General features: G+C 42.4%; 1 protein-coding gene across 4 annotated transcripts in view; it reads left to right on the plus strand.

The window, feature by feature from the left end:
* Positions 1–23,278, plus strand: part of REP (Rab escort protein) — a 61,685-nt gene extending 38,407 nt beyond the window's left edge. For 2 of the 4 annotated variants that reach the window (XM_087689214.1, XM_087689217.1), the window contains 7 exons: positions 20,949–20,987; positions 21,078–21,318; positions 21,400–21,475; positions 21,552–21,768; positions 21,878–21,955; positions 22,091–22,228; positions 22,529–22,848. In XM_087689214.1, the coding sequence (XP_087545340.1) occupies positions 20,949–20,987; positions 21,078–21,318; positions 21,400–21,475; positions 21,552–21,768; positions 21,878–21,955; positions 22,091–22,219 (780 nt within the window). In that variant the 3' untranslated portion in view covers positions 22,220–22,228; positions 22,529–22,848. Of the gene's footprint in view, positions 1–20,948; positions 20,988–21,077; positions 21,319–21,399; positions 21,476–21,551; positions 21,769–21,877; positions 21,956–22,090; positions 22,462–22,528; positions 22,849–22,899 lie in introns of those variants that run through there. The other 2 variants (XM_087689216.1, XM_087689215.1) reach the window with 2 other exon arrangements.
* Positions 23,279–23,747: the final 469 nt, after the last annotated feature.

A 23,747-nucleotide genomic window follows, 5' to 3' on the forward strand; every position in this document is an offset into this window, starting at 1 on the left:
CTTTACTTTGACATGGTATCATAGCATTGAAGGACACCTAGGGTAGATCTATCTCAAGAGGAGTTTCCAGCGCGACACAAGGCTGCATTTTCAGCATTAAAGTGCGAGCAGGTGGGCCGTGCATTAGAACAAGGTTGACTCGAGCGTGGGCATGTGAGAAAAGAGAAGATTTGCTTAAGCTACTGCTGTTTTTCTTCTGTTAGAGAAGGAAGAAGGCTGTGTTTGGCCTTCAAGTGCAAATTTTACCTTTTTATCCTCTCCGGCACGACTAAAGAAGGTTCAGGAATCGGAGACAAGAGCCCTAGCAGGCTGCGTTTTCACAGTCAGAGGGGACTTCTTTTGGGTTTGTGCAGGCATTGCAGGTGAAGATGTCTACAGAGGTTGATGTGGAGTTCTAGGTGATCATGGATCGGAAGGTACGTGTCCTATGGGCTCTTCCATGAGATCAAAAGCTTGATGGTAACAATTACCGTGTTTGGCAAGTGATGATGTTGGCCATATTGGAGTCTTATGATTTGGCGAAGCTTGTGATGGAGGAGATCAACCCGCCCTCGGTGAGAGATGAGTCCAAACTCTATTAAGTGCTTGTACGGAGTCAAAGCCCAGTCTCATTGAGACAAGCTGAATGCTAGGATTTGTTCTTTTCTTTTTCTGTCTTTTACAACAGCCGTGATAGCCCATATCGAGCACTTGACGGTGGCTTGAGAGATATGGCTAGAGCTTGACTAGATATACAACCGGATAACCCTTATGAAGAGGGTTTCTTTGGAGGTGCAGATGCGGACCTTGTCCATGAATAAGTCTTCACTTCAAGAATACATCAACAAGTTTCGGCAACTACAGATGCAAGTTCAAAATGCGGGGAAGCCCATTTTCTCCAAAGACATTGATTGCGATCGCTTTATTTTCCTAGTTGTCGCCACTATTCGGTATCTTTTATTTCGCTCTTATTGCATCAGGGCGAGAGTCGACTCTTCAATGGGAAGAGTTGGTTCCTATGGTCTTGGACCAAGAGAACAGTTGAAGGGACAAAATGCTTCCAAATTGGAGGCATTGGTTGGTCAAGCCTCTCAGAAGAAGGGGAAGGACCAAAAGAAGAAGAATGACAACAAATCCAAGAAGGACAAAGAGAAAGAATTGACATGTCATAACTGTGGTAAGACCGGTCATTGGAAGAAGGATTGCCCCGACAAGGACAAAAAAGATACCAAGAAGGACTCGAAGGATTCTGGAGGGGTGGTTGCATCCTCATCAGTTGCTTTTCTATACTTAGCGGTCATTGAGGATCCTACACTGAAGACTTTTGATGTTACGATGACAGCTCCCTAGGTTCGAGAGTGGATCGTGGATAGTGGTGCCTCACGGGACATGACTCCTCTCGTTGGTGTTGCCCATTTGTGACCTTCGCGTGGGCAGATTCTCATAGGAGACAGCTCTTCTGTGTCTATTGCTGCACGGGGTAAGATGCAGCTAGTTCTAGATGGATGTGGTGATACCCATACTTCCGAGGTGTTGGATGTGCCAGGTTTAGGGTATCATTTACTTTCAATCCATAAGATTTGCTCTCTTGGTCTCTTAGTGGAGTTTGACAGTGATGTTGTTCGAGTTCTTGATCGTGGATCGAGGAAGGGACTCTCTTTAGGACATGAGGAGAATGGCATCTACAAATTGAAGTCTTCTTCCGCTCTTATCTCTTTTCTTATTACCTCTCAGACACAATCCAAGCTATGGCATGCTCGGTTTGGTCACTTGAACTATGAGTACCTTCGGAAGGCGTCGCAAGGGTCGCTTGTTTGAGGTTTGCCGGACATAGTGGTGAGCCAGCAGCCATGTGTCTCTTGCATTTGTGGGAAACAACATCAGGATGTGATTCCCAACAAAGCTTCGAGGCGGTCTACTTCACCTATGGAGCTTGCATCTACGGATCTTCGTGGCCCGATGAGGATCGAGTCCGTGAAAGGAAGCTTGTACTTCATGTTGATCGTAGATGACTACAGTAGGATGACATGGGCCTACTTCTTGACCTTGAAGTTGGAGGCTTTCTCCCACTTCAAGGATTGGCTTCTCTTTGAGGAGAACCGATCAGGCCGAAGATTAAAGACCTTGTGATCAGACAAGGGTGGTGAATTTGTTTCTAATGAGTTTACTCATTTTTGTGTAGATAGGGGCATTCACCTAGAGTTTACTAATATCAACACTCCTCAAGAGAATGGCATTTTGGAGTGGAAGAACCGAAGTGTGATCAAGATGGCGCACACCATGATGGAGCACTGATAGACACCTTAGTCTTTGTGGGCTGAGGCAGTGAGGTCTCTTATTTTTGGATCTCTGGGTGTGACGCCTATGTGCATATCCCAAAGATGTAGCATGATAAGTTTGAGGCGGCTTCCCGAAGACAGGATTTTGTTGGCTATAGCTCCCAGTCCTAAGGTTATTGCTTGTTTGATCCCGTCAAGTAGGATGTCTATTCGTGGAAGTTCCAGCCATAGAAGGGGGTGAAGAGCACCCCGTACTTGGAAATCTAGTGGATAGTTGGGCTCCCGAGATAGTTCCTTTGGAGCCTGAGCCTCTTGATGATGATTCTGCTTCAGATACAGAGTCTTCTCTTCCAGTGGCCACCCCAGTGGAGCTTTTGCCGGTGGATGTACCCGAGTCTTCACCAGATGGAGAGCACCGAGGAGAGATCTGGCCTCCTCCTCGTTGGGCCCAATTTTGAGATCAATTTCTGATTAGTTTTAGCTCAGTTTTTGATCAGTTTGAGAACCGTTTATGATAACTTTGGGATCAGTTTTGCATCAGTTTTTGCGTCAGTTTCTGATCATTTTCTTTTTACCATCCGCTTGTGATCAGTTTGGAGTCATATTTGCAGCCATTTGTGATTAGTTCTCATATAAGTCCATGATCTGTTTATGATTAGGTCATGCTCAGTTTTTAATGGTTTACAGCTGATTCCATGGATAGACGCATGTAAACGAATGTCATTGACAGTTTCAGCCATGGTTTATATTGAGAAAATGCTTTACTGTGGTTTTGAAGTGAGAACGGTTGAGAAACACGAGTTATGGATACATCCAATGGTTTCTAGCAACAGTTTTGGACTGTTTTTCAGTTTTCTATTATGTTTTGCTGTCTGGAAATTTTCAATAAGTTTTGCGTATATGGAATGGTTCGACAAGAGTGGCCAATGTTGTGGTGACTGTCACGCCAAATTGAAATTCCAGTGCTATATACTTTTGCTTTGGCCCAATGCAGTGCAATCGAGGACGATTGCAAGGTTTTCAAGGGGAAGGTCTATCACGGGGATGTGAAATTTTGAGATGCTTTAATCTTGCTAGTAACATTTGATTAAGTTGTTAATCAAATGTGCAAGGTTGTTTAGCACATGTGATGCACATGGGAGTTATTTCATGGGAACGGGCCAAGGACCCTGAGGATGCAGTGGGTGTTAAAGGCAAAAGTTGTGTTAAGTTATTCCAACTAGGTTTTGGTGGTCAGTTGGTGCCAGGTTGGACCCTAGGACAATTGTTTGGCCATTAAGTGTCAGTGGTGGCACTAGGGACTAGCATTAATTAATTAATTAATGCTAGTCTAAGGGTCAATAGAGGTTGGGAATCACTCCAAGTTGCAAATGGCCTAGCCAATTTCATTACAGATGGACATGCTTAATTTTGGGCAGGGTCAAAAGGGCTGAAATTAATTTTCAGAATTAATTAATTCTGAAAAATTAATTTAATGATAGAGCTATCGATTTTTGATGCCCTGCTGTTCAACATTGAAGGTTTGGATTTTGCCTATGCTTTATGGACTAGAACAAAAGAATTGTATTCACAAAAGAGTGCTGCAAGGAAAGTGTATTGGCTGAAAGAGCTTATCGATTTGCGTATGAAAGAGGATACAACAATGTCTACTCACTTGAGTGAGTTTAACTCCATTTTCAGCCAGCTGGTTGCCTTGAAGTTCATGATTGATGAGGAATTTAAGGCTACTTTCTTGCTTTGCACTCTACTAGAGAGTTGGGATACATTCAGGACTGGTATGAGAAATTCTAATGTAAGCCTTTTGTATGCTGATGTAGAGAGTGCTCTACTTATGGAAGAGATGAATCGGCAGAACAATGCATCCAGTAAGTCTTCCAGTGCTTTGCATACTAGGGGCAGATCACAGCAAAAGGGCAAATATGATGGCAAGGGACGCAGCAAATCACGTGGCAAAGATGTTGAATGCCATCATTGTGGCAAGAAGGGTCACTTTAAACGTCTCTGCTACAAATGGAAGAAAGAGAAAGGAAAAGGCAAGAAGGCAGTTTCATGTGTGCTATGGTTGCTACATGTCCTGACATTGCCTTTGCAGTGGGAGTGGTTAGCACATACATGGCAATCCCTGGCAAAAAGCATTGGGATGTGGTGAAAGGTATTATGAGATACCTCAAAGGCACAAAGGAGTTGTGCATCTGCTTTGGAAAGTAGAAGGCATCTGTTGCTGGCTTTACAGATGCAGACTATGCTGGTCATGCGGACTACAGGAAGTCTACTTCTGGGTATGAGTTTACTTTCACAGGTTGAGCAGTCTCTTGGATCCCCAGGCTATAAAAGAGTTATTCTATTGTCTACTACAGAGGCAGAGTATGTGGCTGCCAATGAGGCATGCAAGGAGGCTTTATGGCTTTCACGTTTGATGGGAGAGCTTGGCATCTCAGAATTAACTGTTCTTCATTGTGATAGTCAGAGTGCTATCATGCTAGCACGAAATCCTATCTTTCATGCAAAGACAAAGCACATATAGGTGAAATACCACTTCATTAGAGAAGTACTTGACAGCAAAAGCATTAAGCTTGTCAAAGTGTATACAGATGATAACCTTGCAGACCTTCTCATGAAGGGTCTTCCAGTAGAGCGGTTTGCTCATTGCCGATAGATGATGGGAGTTGGATAGATATACGTATTTCAGCTTTGTACATACCTAGACTTAGCTGATTCTTTTCTCCTCTTAAGGCACATTGCCTTTAGGTGGGAGGTTATTGGGAATAAAGGCCTTGTGCCTTAAAATGTGCTCGGGTGTGAACACGTCCTTAGCACTTGTACTTACACATATATATCTATCTAAAAACCTAAAGGTATACACTCGTCATTGTACCTTAAAACGTGCTTACTCTCTACTCTACTCTCTCTCACTCTTTGTCTCTCACTGCGCACAACGACATTCTGTCTCGATCTCCGTGCCTAACCGGTCACTACACTGCTTTCCAAAGCAGATGCACAACTTCTTTGTGCCTTTCAGGTATCTCATAATACCTTTCACTGCTTTCCAATACTTTTTACTAGGATTTGCTAGGTATCTGCTAACCATTGCCATTGCAGAGGCAATGTCAGGACATGTAGCAACCATAGCATACATCAAATTGCCAACAGCTAAAGCATATGGTATCTTGGCCATTTCAGCCTTCTCATCATCAGATGTAGGGCTGTCCTCTGCATCAAGTTTCACATACGGAGGCAATGGAACGCCAATTGTTTTCTCCCCTTCCATATTGAAATGCTGCAAAACCTTGGAGGTATACTCCTGCTGAGATAGATAGAGTAATCGTGTCAACCTATCTCGATCATTCGCATGCCAAGAATGTGATTTGCATCATCAAGATCCTTCATGTCAAAGCTATCATGAAGACTTTGCTTCAGTGAGTTCAAGGCATGAGTATCTCTGCCAGCAATCAACATGTCATTAACATTCAAAACCAAGATAATCAGGCTGCCATCTGCTGCCTTCTTAGGTTACAAGCAGTGATCCACTTAACTTCTATGGAAACCTTGTGAGTTCAAGGCAAGAGTATCCCTGCCAGCAATCAATATGTCATCAACATACAAAACCAAGATAATTGGGCTGCCATCTGCTACCTTCTTAGTGTACAAGCAGTGATTCACTTGACTTCTATGGAAACCTTGAGACTGTATGAATGGTATCAAATTTATGATACCATTCTCTTGGTGCTTGTTTCAGCCCATACAAACCCTTTTGAGTTTACATATCATCTTCTCTTTCCCTTTTCCAACAAAACCTTCAAGCTGCTGCATATATATGTCTTCATGTAGATCACCATGTAAGAATGCAGTCTTTACATCCCTCTGTATGAGCTTTATATCTGCAGCTGCAAGTAAACCCAAAATGGTTCTCAAGGTAGTATCTTGACTATAAGAGAGAAGATGTCATCAAAGTCAATTCCATGTTTCTGCTTGTATCCCTTTGCAACCAATCTTGCTTTGTACTTTGGTGAGGAACGAGAAGTGACCTTCATTTTGTAAACCCATTTGCATGGAAGTGTTTTCATCCCTTTAGGCAACTGCACCAAGTCCCAAGTGCCATTTTTTTCAAGAGATTTCATTTTTGACAACATGGCTTTATACCATTTCTTGCTGTCCTGTCTGTCCATTGCTTCCTTGAAGCAAGACGGTTCACCACAGTCTGTCAACATGACATAATCAGCCACATTTTTTGCACTAGGAACAAATGTATAAGGTTGTCTTGTAGCCCTAGATGATCTCCTAACCCATTGATCATTGTTTGCTGGCTGTTGAGCATTTTCAGCATGCTGTCTTGGCATTTCAGCCTGCAAATCAGCATGAAGAGTTTTCTGTCCTGGCTGTTGCTGCACATGTAGCTGCTCATTATCATGGGCAATAGCTGGCTGATCATTTCTAGCATCATTTTCTGCATTTAGAGGTTCATTTACAGCAAGTATTTGTTGCTGTACAACGGGCACATTTTGCTATCCAAAAGGTATTTCTTTCGAGAATACAACCCTACGGACCTTCTCAGTCTTTTCGGGCTGTTTATGCATGCAATCTTCCCGGAAGATAACATCATTGCTATGTACTACTTTCCTTTTCTCAGGATCTTATAATCTATATCCCATTTCACCCTCATCACCATATTCTAGGAAAATGCATTTACAGGACTTTGGCTTAAGTTTGCTGTGTATTTCTTTACGAATGTGCATAAAAGCCTCGTAGCCAAACACTTTCAAGTGAGCATATGAAGGTGGCTTGCTCGACCACGCTTCTTGGGGAACTCCCTTTCCCCTCCCCTCCCCCCCAAAAAAAAAGACCTGTTTGGTGATCGATTAATCAAGTGTACGGTTGTCATAACAATCTCTGTCCAAGAACCATGGGGTAATGCAGCATGAGACAACATCGTACAGACCTTATCCTGTATGGTCCGATTCATACGCTCTCGAACTCCTTTTTGGGGTGGATTATGAGGGGCAGTGAGCTCTCTCTTTATCCCTTTGCTGTCACAAAATGCCTGAAAGGCCTTGGACACATATTTCCCACCATTGTCAGAGCAAAGACACTTAAGTGTCTTACCTATCTGATTTTCAGCCAATGCCAAGGATTTTTTAAACTTGTCAAGCACTTCATCCTTGCTACGAATAGGGTAAACCCATACCTTCCGTGTAGCATCATTGACAAAGGTGACAAAATATTTCTTTTTCCCTAAAGATAATCCTGGCATTTGACATACATCTGAATGTACTAACTCTAGAGGAGAAGATTTCAGGGAAAGAGACTTCTTGTGAGAGGTTTGTGCGTGTTTATCATAAACACAATGATCACAATGCTCAAAATTAGCATAACGAAGACAAGGCAAGTAACCCAAAGGAGAAAGCACTTTCATTCCAGTTTGACTCATGTGTCCCAACCGGCCATGCCACAAAGAAACACTTGGCTGCTCGCTCACGGCAACAATGTGATCACTCGCACTAGATACACGGAGAGGATAGAAGGTATCACTTTTACAACCTCTGACAATCACTCTAGATCCCTTACAGATCTTCCATTTCCCATCATTAGAGGTGGTATGAAATCCATCATCATCTAGCTGCTCTGTGCTAATCAAACTCTTCTTGAACTGACGTACATGCCTTACATGCTGAAGTGTGAAGACAGAACCATGCTGAAACTACAACTGCACATTGCTAATACCTGCAATGTCACATGCATAGTTGTCCCCAAGATGGACAACACCATGTCGACCCCCTGTATGTGTTGAGATATTTGCAATCATGCCCGTTGTGGCCTCTTTGTATGAGGCAATTCTAGACTTAGGACATGCAGGCAGACTAAATCCCATATGCACAGAAAGGGAAACTGCTACGCATCCAACAACTATAAAGCATTGTACTTGACTACCACTTTTTTGATATATGATAAATGCAATATCATGATGGTTTTCCATTTCAGTTAGTGTCTTGGTCATTGTCAGTCTTATACACAAGATTGTGTTTATGAGTCCAAGCTTCAATCTTGGAACCTAATTCACTTGTGTAACAGGTCAAGTCGTGTCTATGTCATCATGAGCTTAATCTTCCTCTTCGATCCACCATAGCCACTGCCATGCTCTAGATCCCGTGTTTATCAATATGGTATCAGAGCCCAATCGGGCATGGCACTGTCTCTTGAGCCTCTCTTGGTTCCTCTCAATCTTTGCCCAGCTCAAGATCAGTGTATGACTTTATTTTTTCAACTTCATCTTCAGTGCACCTTGTGGCAACCATAGCCAGTTTGCACCCTGCCTCCTTTGAGCCCTTGGATCTCTTCATAGAGGCCATTTTAGCTCACGATTCCTTCTGGAGAAACGTTCTACTACTCTTGGCAAAGCTCCCTGGTATATCACAGTTAGACATTGGTGATCATTTAAGCCAGCATTGCGTGATTTCGTCATCGCTGCCAAAATTGTGCCTGTGAGAGGTCGTACTGCTATTGCCGCGTCTGCAGTCCATGATCCGTGTGCTGGTTATGGGGCTTTGGAAGGTCTATATGTAAGCCTTCTTCAACTCAAAGATCTCTTGAAATGATAGCTTTTGTGAGTTGCTACATCAGAAAATTCAAATCCCTGTCTGAAACCCTATTTTGGACTCCATAGTCACTCAAGCTTCAAGTTCATTCTTCTGTCAATTTCTCTCTCCTGCCAACCAAGCCAAACCATAATAATCCTAACACTGAAGTTTCTAGCAAATCCTCACATCAAGAAGGTGAACTTCTTGGAGTTCTTTGAAGTTTTTCTTTGTGAAAATTGGAAGACCTCAAGCACCAACATCAAAACTCAAGCTCCTCTTGTACTTCATCTTCTCACTATTTCTTCTCATTGGAGTTATCAGAAGTAATTTTAATCACTAAGTTACATTCCTTGGAGGTTGCTGAAGATGTGGATGAGTTCAAGGAAGATTAAAAGGCAGTTGCAAGCCGACACACAAGAAGCATAACCATCAAGATAGTGCTTGTTAGCACTAAGCATAGTGTGTCTTTCACACTACCTTCTTGTGTTCTTTGACACATTAGGTTTCAACTTTTTTTTTTGTTGGTCAAAAAGTCAAGGATTTGAAGTTGAGTTTCAATGCTAAACATGAAGATTTTTAAGGTGGTGCTTCTCAGTAACATGTATCTTATGGCCCATTTATACTACATAGAAGATGTTACTCTACCTACAGGAAGACATGGAGCTGCCTATATCCAAATGCCATCAATGTACCCATTTGAAGACCTTGAAGACATGAAAGTGCAAAAGTTTGCAGTCATTTCCGTTGCCTTAAAGATAATGATATCTTTGCTTGAGGGGTACATGAAAACTAGTGCAAGCAAAGAAGACCATGAAGAAAATGACCAAAAGAACCATGTAAGCAAAGCGGTGGATACTGAAGCTGCAAGCAAAGTGAAGAACAAGTAGAAGATAAAAAAGAGAAAGCTGGACTACATCAACATTTGCAATAAATTGAATATCTATGTCAAGAGAAATGTTCAAAACTGCAAGGACCTCATGGTCCTTGATCCTATTTCTTACTGACCTTTTTAGCCTTGTATTGCCTAGCCCAAAGGTCTTTATCATAAGCTTGTAAACTCCTCATGTAGCCTTGTACTATAGCCTCTGGATGTCCATCATGTTTGTGGTACCCACACTTAGCCTTTTTTGTTACAGCCTCTAGTGTTTTGCCATGCTTATGGTGTGTCTACACTTTGCAGGTGTTACTTTCACTAAAGCCTCTACACACTTTGTACTTTCTGGTTGTGATTGAGGAGGGGTGTTGAGATATTTGCAATCACACCCACTATGGTTTCTTTCTATGAGGCAGTTCTGGGCTTAGGACATGCAGGCAAACTGAATCCCATATGCACAGAAAGGGAAACTGCTATCCATCCAACAACTATAAAACAATGTACTTGACTACCACTTTTTTGATATATGATGAATGCAATATCATGATGCTTTCCCATTTCAGTTAGTGTTTTGGTCATTGTCAGTCTTATACACAAGATTGTGTTTATGAGTCCAAGCTTCAATCTTGGAACCTAATTTACTTGTGTAATAGGTCAAGTCGTGTCTATGTCATCATGAGGTTAATCTTCCTCTTCGATCCACCATAGCCATTGCCATGCTCTAGATCCCGTGTTTATCAACAATATAGGCAACGAACACTCATGATGAGGGGTAACATGAAAGGAAGCACTTGAATCGAGAATCTAGGTATGTATGTCATCATTTGTATCTGCAAGTAAAGCATGTGCACCAAAGTGTGAAGAGACCAAGAGTACGTCATTCCCACTGTCACTGTCATGAGTGACTACATTCACCTCTTCAATTTTGACACTGCTCTTCTTAGGCTGACTCTCTTTCTTCTCTTCCTTACTATCATTTGTCTTCTTGCCCTTTCCTTTCTCTTTCTTCCACTTGTAGCAGTCACGTTTAAAGTGACCCTTCTTGCTACAATGATCGCATTCAACATCCCTGTGTCCCTTGCTATGAGATTTGCCTTTCTGCTGTGATCTGCCCCTAGTATGCAAAGCATTGGAAGACTTACTGGATGCATTGTTCTGCCGATTCATTTCTTCCATGAGTAGAGCATTCTCTACATTAGCATACAAAAGCATCGCATTAGAATTGTTTATGGAAGTCCTGAATGTATCCCAACTCTTTGGAAGAGTGCAAAGCAAGAACGTAGCCTTAAATTCTTCATCAATCAGGAACTTCAAGGCAACCAGGTGGCTGAAAATGGAGTTGAACTCACTCAAGTGAGTAGACATTGCTGTATCCTCTTTCATACGCAAATCCATAAGCTTTTTCAGCCAGTAAACTTTGCTTGCGGCACTGTTCTAGGCATACAGTTCTTCTAGTCAAGTCCAAATAGCATAGGCAGAATCCAAACCTTCAATGTTAAACAGCAAGGTATCAGAAATTGATAGCTCGATGGTTGAGCGTGCAAGCTCATTTAACACATCCCAGTTTTCTTGTTCCATATCTGCGGGCTTTGCCCCTTTGGTCTTAATCGTCCTTGCCTGCTTCTTCTGCAACAGGATATTATAGCACTGTTTTTGCCAGACTGCAAAGTTACGTGCTCCTTCAAGCTTCTCTCAACCCAAATGTGACCAAAAAATTCAGCAAATGCAAGCCCAAACTGTTACTCAAGCGACCAAGGTACAAACAAGTACCAACCAGCAATAAATGACCATGTAGAAGTAGAGATTTCAGATCTGTAATTGAATTTTCAGAAGCACCAAACCATGTGCTACAGCATTCCACAACTGATTACCAGCTGTTCCAAGGGCATATACATCACATTACATGAGAATTCCGAAATGTGAGCTGCAATTTCTGTTGTACATGTACCCACGGGCATAAAATTTGACATGCATGGTCAAAAGCCCCAAAATTTTTGTGCTCAAAGCATCAACTACACATTTGCATTGTCTCTGACATGTATAGAACATGCCAATTTGGCCAAAATAGAGCAATTTCAGCAAAACCCCCAAAATTTTCAAGTGCTAGATGTCCAAATTGCATGGAATTAAACCCGCATGTACATAAAATGACCAAATGGCGCACAAATTTTTCCCAAATTGCAAAAGCCCCAAATTGCATGGAGTCCAATGTGCATCAATGTCGAGAAATTGGGTAAGTTTCAGCCTAATTTTGCATATACATGAAAAGCCTCAAATTTCGGAGACAAAATGTCACAAATTCCTATAATTTCTGAGACAAATTGTCTTGTCGTGCATCACAATTCCCAAATCCGGGAAAAGCCTCAAATTTTCAGGCCAAGATTGCCCAAGTTTCAGTGAAATTGATTCATCCGAGCAAAAATTATACTTACATTTGAGAATCCCCAAAAATTTTGAGGCCTGTGCATTCAATGTCTGCAAATTTTGGTCCAGAGATCACTGCAATGTGTGTGAGGCACCAAATTTGGGAAACGCCTCAAATTTTAAGAGATAGATTTGCACTTTGTGCTTCTATGTGTGAACCACCCGGTAGAGAGGTGAAAATAAGAAGCAATAAATGAATATAAAAAATGGGCCGTTGACCTTCTCGAACGAAACCTATCGCCTATCACGCGGAAGCTCTCGGGTCCCGTTGCTCAAAGAAACGGGTCGCCTCTAGCCTTTGTATCGTGTAGCTATAGCTGTTACAGGTCGTCGCCTATGTTTGTCGCTTGCCCCCGTCACTAGCTCGTCACCAACTCATCACTTGATCGTGTGACTTGCATTTGACCAGATATGATGTTGTTTGACGTGCACCTGCAGCCACATAACTGAGCCTAACCAGGAGGTGATGTTTTTAACCTGCTCTTGCAACCTGGAACTGTTGCCTGGCGGAAAGATGACTTGTTGACCTGCACGGACTCCGAGAAGCATGAACACCTTAATCGTAGCTCTGATACCAGTTTTGTAGTGATCAAGAGACACGAAGATTGAGACAGTTAGTGTTTGTTAGCAGCAGCGAGATAGAGAGTGAGAGAGAGCATAGTAGAGAGTGTGCACGATTTGTGGGTACAATGATGAGTGTACCACTTTAGGTTTTTAGATAGATATATATGTGTAAGTACAAGTGCTAAGGGTGTGTTCACACCCGAGTACATTAAAAGGCACGAGGGCCTTTATTCCCAACAGAAGCGAGTTTCTTTGAAAGTGCAGATGCAGATCGTGAGCGTCAACAAGTCATCATCCATGCGAGAGTATATCAACAAGCTGAAGTAGCTCTAGATGCATGTTCTAGAGGTAGGCATGGTGATCACTTGAGAAGACATGGCGATAACTCTCCTTTCATAGTTACTACCCTGCTTTTGTGGTTTTTATTATGCTTTGATTGCTTTAGGGCAGTTTGAGACTCTTCGGTGGGAAGAGTTGGTTCCTATGGTCTTGGACCAAGAGGAGCAACTGAAAAGAACCAATGGTTCAAAATCTGAGGCCTTAGTTGGTCGATCCTCTCAGAAGAAGGGGAAGGACCAAAAGAAGAAGAAGAAGGACAAAGATAAGGAATCTACTTGTCATATTTGTGGCAAAACAGGTTACTGGAAGAAGGATTGCCCCAACAAGGAGAACAAAGAGAAGGTGAAATCTTCAAAGGATTCCGGAGCGGTGGCTGGTCCCTCATCAATTGCTTTTCTCCATTTGAAGGTGGTTGAGGACTCGCCCGTGAGAGCTTCTGATGCTATGTTGACGGCCCCATACACTTCGGAATGGATTGTTGACAGTGGTGCCTCTTGGCACATGACTCCTTCTGCAGGTGTTGCTTATTTGCGGCCTTCTCATGGCTAGATTCTCATTGGTGATAGTTCGTCTATTCCTATTCAGGGACGGGGCAATATACATCTTAGTCTAGATGGACATGGTGGTGCCCATGCATCTGAGGTACTTTATGTGCCGGCTTTGAGGTATCATCTTCGCTCGGTGCACAAGATTTGTGCCCGCAGCCTTTTTTTTAAATTCAATGTGGATTCTTTTCGAATTCTTGATCGAGGATCGAGATAGGTTTTATCTTCAAGTTATGAGGAGAATGGAGTCTACAAGTTGCGGTTTTCTTTTGCCTTGACTTCTCTTCCTCTTATGCTCAAACTCAATCCGAGCTTTGGCATGCTCGGTTTTGCCACCTCAAGGCTTCGAGGGGGTCGTCAACACCCTTGGAGCTTGTTTCTACCAATCTTTGTGGACCGATGAGGACAGAGTCCCTTAGAGGGAGTTTGTATTTCGTGCTAATTGTGGATGCTATAGCAAGACGACATAGGCCTATTTCTTGAAGCTGAAGTCGGAGGCTTTCTCCAACTTTAAGGATTGGTTACTCTTTGAGGAGAACCGATTGGGGCAGAAGCTGAAAATCTTACGATCGAATAAGGGCGGAGAGTTTGTTTCTAATGAGTTTACTCGTTTTTGTGCAGATCGTGGTATTCACCAGGAGTTTGCCAATTCAAACACCCCTCAGGAGAATGACATCTTGGAGCGGAATAATCGTAGTGTGATTGAGATGGCCCATATTATGATGGAGCATCATCAAACACCTCAGTGTCTATGGGTTGAGGCTATGGCTATTGCAGTTCACATCCTTAATCATTTGCCTAGTTCCGCTGTTGTTGATACGACTCCATATGAGGCGTACTTTGGGTCCAAGCCAGATGTTTCCTATTTCAGGGTTTTTGGGTGTGATGCCTATGTTCACATCCCGAAGACACAGCGTGACAAATTTGAAGCGGCTTCCAATATACATGTGTTTGTGGGCTATAGCGTGCAATTTCAAGGCTACCGACTGTATGATCCTGTTAAGCGAGATGTTGTCACGAGCTTTGACGTTCGGTTCGTGGACATTCCAAGCCCATAGGGAGGTGAGGACCACCTTGTTCTTGGAGATCCTAGTGATAGTTGGGCCCCAACGACTATTCCTCTCGTGCCTGTCTCTCTTGAGGACTCTTTTTCGGATAAGGACCCTAGTTCCCAGCCATTGGATTCACCGATTGCTCCTCCACTGTCAGTGGATCTTCCAGAAACTCTAGCAGATGGAGAGCGCTGAGGTGAGATCCGGCCTCCTCGTTGGGCCTGTGACACGCTCCGAGATTTAGGGATCGAGGGGGTCCTTGAGGAGTGGCAACCGCAGGATGGACCGCAGAGGTCATGGAGGCGCCAAGCACATTCTATGGAGCTTGTTTGCTCTAACTATTGTTTGATGTCCTGTGTTATGTAGGATAAAGAACCTATCTCCGTGAAGGAGGCTTTACAGTCTGATCATTGGCGGAATGCAATGGAAGCCGAGTTGGAGGTTATTGAGCGGAATGGCACTTGGTACCTTGTGCCTTGTCCCTCTTATAAGAAGGTGATTGGTGTCAAATGGGTCTTCAAGACCAAGTACCATATTGATAGCTCTTTGGACAAGCACAAGGCCCGCCTTGTTGCTAAAGGTTTTGTTCAGCGCCCAGGTATTGATTTCCATGATACCTTTGCTCCCATTGTTTGTATGGCGACGATCCGTGTTGTTCTTGCCTTGGTTGGTCATAGGAGATGGCCCATCTTTCAGTTGGATATGAAGCCGGGCTTCTTGAAAAGTGATTTGAAGGAGGAGATCTATGTAGAGTAACCTCTTGGCTTTGGTTCCTCAGATGAAAAGGTTTACAGGTTGAAGAAGGCCCTGTCCGTGTGCTTGGAACTAGAAGATTGACTCATTTCTCAAGGCAAATTTGGGATATCGGCGCTCTAGGGTTGATCCAGAGCTTTATGTGCACACTTTCGAAGGTGGTCGTGTGTTGTTTGTTTTGTATGTTGATGACTTGATTGTTACAGGTGAGCATGCCCAAAAGGTCACAAAGACGAAGGTAGCCTTACATCAGAAGTTTGAAGGAGTCTTCCAAGGACCTTGGTTCTGAAGGAAGTAGCAAAATCATAAGCTCCAAGGACCTTGGTTTTGAAGGAAGTAGCGAAATCATAAGCTAGTGGCACAGGGTTCTGCCTTTGAGTCTGTTTAGGCACCCGGCTCAAAAAACAAAAACAAAAACAAAAATCAGAAGTTTGAGATGATGGATTTAGGACTTCTCCATTCTTTTTGGGCCACAAGATTTATCAGACTCAAAGAGGAATCTTCATCTCTCAGTAGAGATATGTACAAGAGCTCTTGGTGACTTTTGAGATGGAGGAGTGTCGGTCCATTTCTACTTCTATGTATTTGAACTGGAAGGCCACTTTACACTCAGATTCTCCTTTGGCGGATGCTACTCAGTGCCATCAGCTGATTGGATCTTTGATTGGGCTTCTCAATACATGGGTTTATCTATGTTTTGCTGTAGGTCTTTTGGATGGGTTCATGACTGCACCTTAGGTGCATTGGCACGCTGCCCAGAGGATACTACGTTTTCTGAGGGGGACCTTCGACCTAGGGATTTACTATCTAGTAGGTACAGGTGCTTCCAATCTTGTTCTTGCAGGTTGGAGTGATTCGGATTGGGTTGAGGATGTGGACCATAGGCGGTCTACTACAAGCTATTGTTTTACCTTGGGTGCAGGTGTCATCTCTTGGAGTAGCAAGAAGCAGCCCACGGTAGTCCTATCTTTGACTGAGGCGGAGTATCGAGCCTTGTCTTCTACCACATGTGAGATTGTGTGGCTTCAGAGATTGTTGGAGGAGCTTGGCTACCCCTAGACTCATCCTACTATTCTACGGTGTGACAATGAGAGTCGCATTGCCTTGGCACAAAATCCTGTATTCCATACCCGGATGAAGCACATAGAGATCCAATACCACTTCATCAGGGAGAAGCTTTTGGATGAGACCATCGATGTGCAGTATTGTAAGATCGAGGACAATCTTGAAGATCTGTTTACGAAGGCGCTTTCCCAAACTCTACTTCGTCAACATTCAAGATCCCTCAACCTTATGCCTCATCTAGGATCTAAGAGGGTGTTAGAGATTGTCATCCCTTGGACATGCGTTTTTCTTAGTTAGGCCGTGTACATATGCCGTTTCTAGCTAGGTAGTCATTCGAGAGTGGTTCGGTGTGCGAAGCTGTGTTTACATTTGTCAGTGCCACGTCAACAACTAGATTTCAGCACAGTTGGCTGCATTTAATGCAGCCGACATGACAGTTTTTTTTGCTTTTTCGTCAAGCTATAAATAGCTTGCCACCAACACACTTTCTTATTCTTGCAGTTGCATATTTTAGGGTAGAGATCGGCAGATTGCAGTAGACTTCGAGGTGTCAAGCAAGGAGACATTGTCGAGGTTGAGATACGCAGACATACGGATTGTGCCTGTGTACATATTTGCATTCCTTTGTATTCAGTATACTTTATATAGTAGATCTTCATGTTCTTCTGTCTCTTTCTCTCTCTCTCTCTCTCTCTCTCTCTCTCACTCTCTTCTCCGTGTTTACTCTAAGCTCTTAGTCTTGGTCCCACACTTCCGCATTGCTGCACTTTGATAGAGTGATGGCCATTAGAGATGGATCCCAAGTGCAATAACCACCAATCAGAGATGAGAGAGTGCTGAATAAAGAAGGGAGTAGATTGGTCACCAAAACACAATTGTCGGAGGCTGAAATCTAGTAAATGCAGCAATGTGCCACTAGAGGAAGGCTGCAAATTGATCATCCGAGGCAGAGAACTATTAGGCGACAATAGGAGAAGTGTTTGCTGATGTAGACGGCCTATTGGATAGCAAAAACCTAGGTATTGTAGTAGTTGCCTAGTGGGAGAGATGGTAGCATCCTGTCGCCTAGCACTAGATGCACTATGATGACACAACAAATGGAGACCTCCAAGCAGTAGGGAGATGGCTAAAATAGGTTGATAGTGATGGGCTGTAGTGGATGATGGTTGGATAACAGATGGTAGGTGACTGATGACTGAAATTTGCATAGTATGGTGAGAAACCTGCATAAAGGGATGAGGTTGAATGGCGGGCAGCGTGTCTATTTATAGATGTTGAAGGGTGCCCCAAAGAATTAGGGTTTTGGGGGGACCATTGAAACTCTCTCGAACCGTGCATTGAATTTGCATTTTTCATTAATTAAGCATGTTTTGGGGCTGTTTAAAAATGCTAATTAATTGTAAAGCGTGTTTTAGCTCAACAGATAAGTGCTAGAGGGGTACCTAGTGCAAATCTTGGTCAGGGACATTTAAAATAGCCTTGGAAATGACTTTTGGCGTCATGGGGTTTGGGGATTTAAATGCTTTAATGTTCTAGACTAAGCTCCGTGAAAAGTTTCAACACTTTTAGGCTCAAAAAGTTTAGGAATTCAAAATTGAGGTTGCACATGGCCAAAGTTTGGGCATGGACGTGTATTTTTCTAGTTTAATTAATTGTTATTAGCTGGAAATTAAATCTAGAGGTTGAGTTTGCATAGGTAGATTTGACACTTAGTAAGTCGGCTAAGTTTGGGTACCATGCAAGGTCGTGTAAAGCTGTTTGGGGCAGATCTAAGGGTAGAGATCTTATTAGTTCTTGGTAGCGTTAGGCGACCTGATTTTTTGCATGAGTAGGGCTAGAACAGTAGGCGAATCTGGCCAAGTGATCCCCAATAAGAGGCTACAACATGTGGAGCCCTTAGGTTAGTTGGTGCTTGCATGCTTTAGGATAGGGGCAACATTTTTCTTCTTTGCCTCAGTGAGAGGTGATGGCAAAAGAGCAGGGCTTATGAGGTGCGCTCAGCCATGCTTGGATTGTACCCCCCTTTTGAAGCTATTGGCAATTAGAATCGTCATCAAAGTTACCATTTGAGAGGTGTAGCAACAAACCTGATTCTGATGTGTTTTGGGCAAGATGTGGTATGTTTGAGGGCTGAATTGCCAAATTTTCTCACACCGCTCTCGTCTACGTTGAAAGTATGCCCCATCCGGTGAATAAAATTGAAGTCTTGAGCCCCAGATTTTAGTTGATGTGTTGGATTGCTGATTTGCTGTTGTGTGTGGTTCGAGCAAGAACTAGGGTTTGCATGGCAGCATTGGAATGCATACATGTGTGCCTTAGTGATTGAGGAAGATAGTGTTAGACAATGTCATTTCCTAGACAGTCAGTCAGCAGAGGACACGTCAGCAGTCGGACAGCATGCAGGTACAGGTGCCACGTGGCACAGTAGTTACAGGCGCCACTTTTATGGGCAATCGGACAGATTCTGCAGTATTTTATGTGCAATCGGCTGCAGACCTTCTGCTGTGATTGCTATTTTTCCTGGCTATAAATAGCCAGCCCTTGGTGCACACTTGGTCATTATTATTCAGTATTTTCAGATTCTGATCTTGAGATCTGTTGGCTGAGATAGACTGTGCTCGGGTTGACGGAGATCAAGGTCATCAAGTCGAATACATACGCAGATATTTCCTTTGCCCCCTTGTGTATTTCTGCACTCTTATACAGCATACTACACTGCAGATTTTCTGCGTTTACACTGTCTCCTTTTCTCTCTCTCTCTTCTCTCTGTGTTCACTCTCTCTCAGTCTTTGTCCTATGCTTCGGCATCGCTGCACTCTGACAGATAGCTGATATAAATTGAGTGAGTGGACAATAGAATGGTTAAATTCTAGAGGTCTACAGGAGGGTTGATTTGCATTGAATAAGAATGGAACCAATGTGGACCTCCTTGATTGTGGGATCAAGGGGCAAATTGGATTTTGTGAATGTTGCTTACAAAGGATGACAAAGTATTCCAAATGTTGTTGGAGAATTGGCTTGGTCAATAGAGGAAGAGGGGATTCTTGGACTGTGTACCTCTTGAATCCAAGGCACGGCTTGACTCTTCTCAAGGATTTGATTCAAATCTTAGTTCAACATGTGTTTGGAATCAATGGAAAAAGAAATATTTCAAGGGGTGCTAACGTTTTAGGGCCAATCGAGTGTTGGCTTCGTCTCAATTTCAAGGGGCATTCTAGCCCAAAGTGGTGAAGTGTTACATTTTGAATTTATTATTTATTTCATGCTTTTATTGCTTGCTCTAAATCAGTGTACTTTAGGGTTCCACCACCCTTTTGTAAAAGGGAAGGCTGGTTTCACTTGCCACATTCCGTCTTTTTACCTTTGAAAGGGTCTGGATGGAAATTAAAGTGGTAGTGTGTCCATGGCTACAAGTAGAATTGGAAAGTGAGGGGTGTGAAACTCGGTATGTTGCCATTGCGTATCATTGAGTTGATCCGGAGAGACGCCAAGAGAGGGATTCCCATTGGATAGAAGAGAAGATCCTTTTGGACCATGCCCATGTGTGTGTTTTGGATCCAAAGAAGTCAACAGACATCCTCCTTGTGTTGAGGGGTAGTCTTGATGGGGATCTAATTCGCACATATGTTGTGGCAACATGACGATGAGAGGAGATGATGATGCTAAGAGGTTTCTAATATCTATGCAAAGTCCATTTTTGTTGAAGGTCAAAGTGCATTTGGAGGGGCTTTGCAATCCTTTCAAAAAACTTGGATGGCATCATGAAGTTCCTAAATGGCAGTGCAATCATCCACAAGTGCCAACTTGACCTAATTTGGCAAAAAGAATCAAATCATGTAACAAAAATGTCAGAGCCAATCAAAGCATTTTTGTTACCAATGTTGGGTGAAACAGGTTTCCCCCCTTACTTGCAAGTTGCATGACATGTGCACAGAGTAGGAATTCGTTCCCATGCATTTTGAATCCTAGCATAGTGAATTCATATATATTCCTAAAACATCATATTTAAAATTGATATCACCCAGACCCTCCACCATACCCAACCTCATAGATCCCATCCACAAAGTGATCTGCTAGGGCTCGGCTTTAAAGCTTACACCCATGGAGCTAGAATTATCTAGCCAAAAGTGTACGGGGCTGTAATAGGTTGCTGATAATGGACCGAAAAAATGTAGAGGCTATGGTAGGAAGGCCAAACTGTTTTACAAGTGTGCGCATACCTTCTTGTACATGGGTATTTTGTACCATGATGATATGTATATTGTGGACCGTGATGATCATGTATTGCGTACCATGATGATACGTGCAAATTGAGCACTGTTCAATATGTACTATTTGCTCAATCTCTATAGGAGCTCTCTGTGTCATCCACAATGCAGTAATGGACAAATTGTCTAGTAAAAGAGGCCATCAAAGTGCGAAGAGTTAGCACAGGGACATACAAATGCGTGTTGCTTGTTATTTTGTCCTTTGCTTACATGATGTTTGCTCCGATGTTTCAGGTATTGCGAATGCCAGTGGAAAAAATTCTTAGGGATAAGGTAACGTGAACACTCAAATCCTACTACACTCCTGCATTTGTGTGAGAACAAACTTTCTTTAGTATGTTTATTAATACCTATTACCTCCAGACAAGCCATAGGTATAAAGGGGTGAAGACTTCATCAGGTCAACTGATATATTCTGAGAAGCTTGTGGCTGGACCATCATTCTACCCCACAATTCACAAAATTTTTGCATGTCAAGAGGATTGCAGTATGTCAGAAGGGAATGAGACCCTGGCAGGCCATAAAGTTGTTCGCAGTATTTGCATCACAGATAAGTCGATAGATCCAGAATTGTCCACACTTATGGTGACTTTCCCTCCCCGATGTAAGAGGATTTGTTCATTTGTTCTTTCCTTCATATAATAGCAGCTTGATATCTGCTCATTTAATGTGAACTTTTATTCAGCTGTTATTGCAAAAGAAAAGGGTGTTATTCGAGTTCTGCAGCTAGGGAATACCTGTTCTGTCTGTCCTGAAGGGCGGTAAGCTGTGGTGAGTCTTTTAAAATTAATCTGTTATTAGTAAATGAGGCCTAATGGTTCCCTGTTTTTTTGCAAGATTTCTTGTACAACTTTCTATGGCTTGCTCAGATGCGACAGCTGGTGTGGAGGCTTTGAGGGCAGCTACAAATATTCTTTTTAACTGCTGTAATTCAAATGAAGCAGTGGAGGGTTGTAATATTGAGCCAAGTGAGAAGGCAGTTCTGGGCGATAAACCTACTTTATTGTGGGGAGTTATTTACACACAACACAAACGGGTTTCAGATGCCATGAAGGTTGGTTGGTCATATTTGTACTTTTCAGAAGCTACTGCAGCTGCATGAGGAACTTGTTTGAAAGGCCGAAATCAGTGGTACATTTAATGTGTCTTGGCATTTCATGCAGTGGGCAGGTGATGTTGGAGTCTGCTGCATGCCTGATGAGACTCTGGATTATCAAAGTACAGTGGCCTGTGCTAAAGAGGTCCCATAAGCTTCTGTCTTTAACTCAAGTCCTGCTTTTGGTGAAGGCATAAAAGGAAAATGCATGATGCACAAGCCTAACTTGAGGTGGTCATGAGTACTTATTTGATGTATTTCTTATGATATATGCAAACAGGTATTTGAAGGGATCTATCCGGGGGAGGTATTCTTCCCTGAGATAATGCAGACAGATGACGGGGGAGATGTTGACACTGAAGTGGACACCTCTGCAGAGGGTATTGCAGAGAGCAGCGATACTGGTTAGAAGTGAAAAGTAAGTTTGCTGAGTGAATTGTACATAAATGTTTGTGCTTGTGATATTCAGTCATCAGTGTTTGTCCTTGAAAGATTCACACCAGTTGGTTATGCATAATTTGTTCATTTTAAGGGAGATTTTCTGCAAAGCTGCTTATAAAGCTAACATTACATGAGAAAATTCATGGACTCACAGGACTCCTTCCATTTTGTGCGAGCTGTTATCGTAATTGACTTTATTGTAATTTTAAAGCACTGTTTTGGTTAGCTTAATATCATTTTGACTTTCTCGTATCTTACACGGAGATTTTAAAACCAGGAAATATTTAAAACTTCTCAATATTAGAGGCCATGCTAAAATGGAAAGGACCATAGCCAGGTCCATGGTAAAGATTATAGCCAACCAAAACTCTATCAAAAGGTGCTAAAGCTAAAAGCTACTGTTGCAAGCTCAATTTTTGGGTTTATGATGGCTGTCTTCTAGATGTGGCACGATTATTGCTAAATTGTAATGCCTTCGAACACAATATTCATGTACATGTAGCGAACTGCAATTAGACTTGTGCAGTGAAATTTTCTTGTTCTGAATTTTAAGGGGAGGAATCGACTCCAAATGAATGCATTTTCGTCTTGATTAAGTATCAACTCAAAATGAGATTATGGTTCATTGATAATGTTAATTTTTGCTAGTGTTTGGGAGATGAAGTGGCTATGAACAAACACCATTTTGAAGATTTAAAACCTACAGACTTGCAGAATCCATCTTGGAGATGTCAACAGTCTTTATTTTTACACCCTTGTGGGGGTTGAAAGTTTTTAATGAGTCATTCCTTTTTGAGCTTCTACCAAGTTCATTCTATAAACAAATATATACTAGTTTCAATAAATGAGACAGTTGGCCTGCTGAATAGGTGATGCCAAAAGTATGAAAAACTAGTTTAAGGCACCGTAGAGACCACGCAATGAACAATTAGATTACCATAAATTTAGGATTTCCTAACTATATTGGGGGGTCAAAGTGACGTTAGTAGCTTAATTGTGGTTGAGGGTATATTGGTGGAGCAAATAGATTGGAAAGAGGAGTCTATCAAATTTTGTTGATGAGTTACTCATTTAAGCTCTCAGGTTTGTTTTGGATGCTCATTATAAAGCTTTTTCCAAGGTCACATGATATATTATTCAAGCTTTGTTTTATGCTAAATAAGAATAGCCTGTTAATATATGAATTCAGAAAGTAAAAACAAGGGATTTTGTGGTATTTTAGTTGTCTTGTAGTAAAAGCTAGGTAGCCATATTAGGCTCCCCTTTGAAGATGAAGCTTTGGTAGTGTGGTGATCAACCCAATTATAATTGGGAAGAAAGTATGTCAGCCAAGCAAGGACATGAAGAAGGGTGGTTGCACATGTTCTCTCTCTCTCTCTCTCTCTCTCTCCTAGAAAAAAATGTTGAAAATGATACCAATAACTCTCTTTGCCTCATTTGTTTCATTAATGTTGCACTAGGGTGATGGGCTAAGGACAAGGTCTCATGTGATGACT

Source organism: Lygodium microphyllum, chromosome 12 (assembly GCF_053477565.2).
Source record: "Lygodium microphyllum isolate KBCC chromosome 12, Lygodium_microphyllum_v1.1.10, whole genome shotgun sequence".
Lineage (NCBI taxonomy): Eukaryota > Viridiplantae > Streptophyta > Polypodiopsida > Schizaeales > Lygodiaceae > Lygodium > Lygodium microphyllum.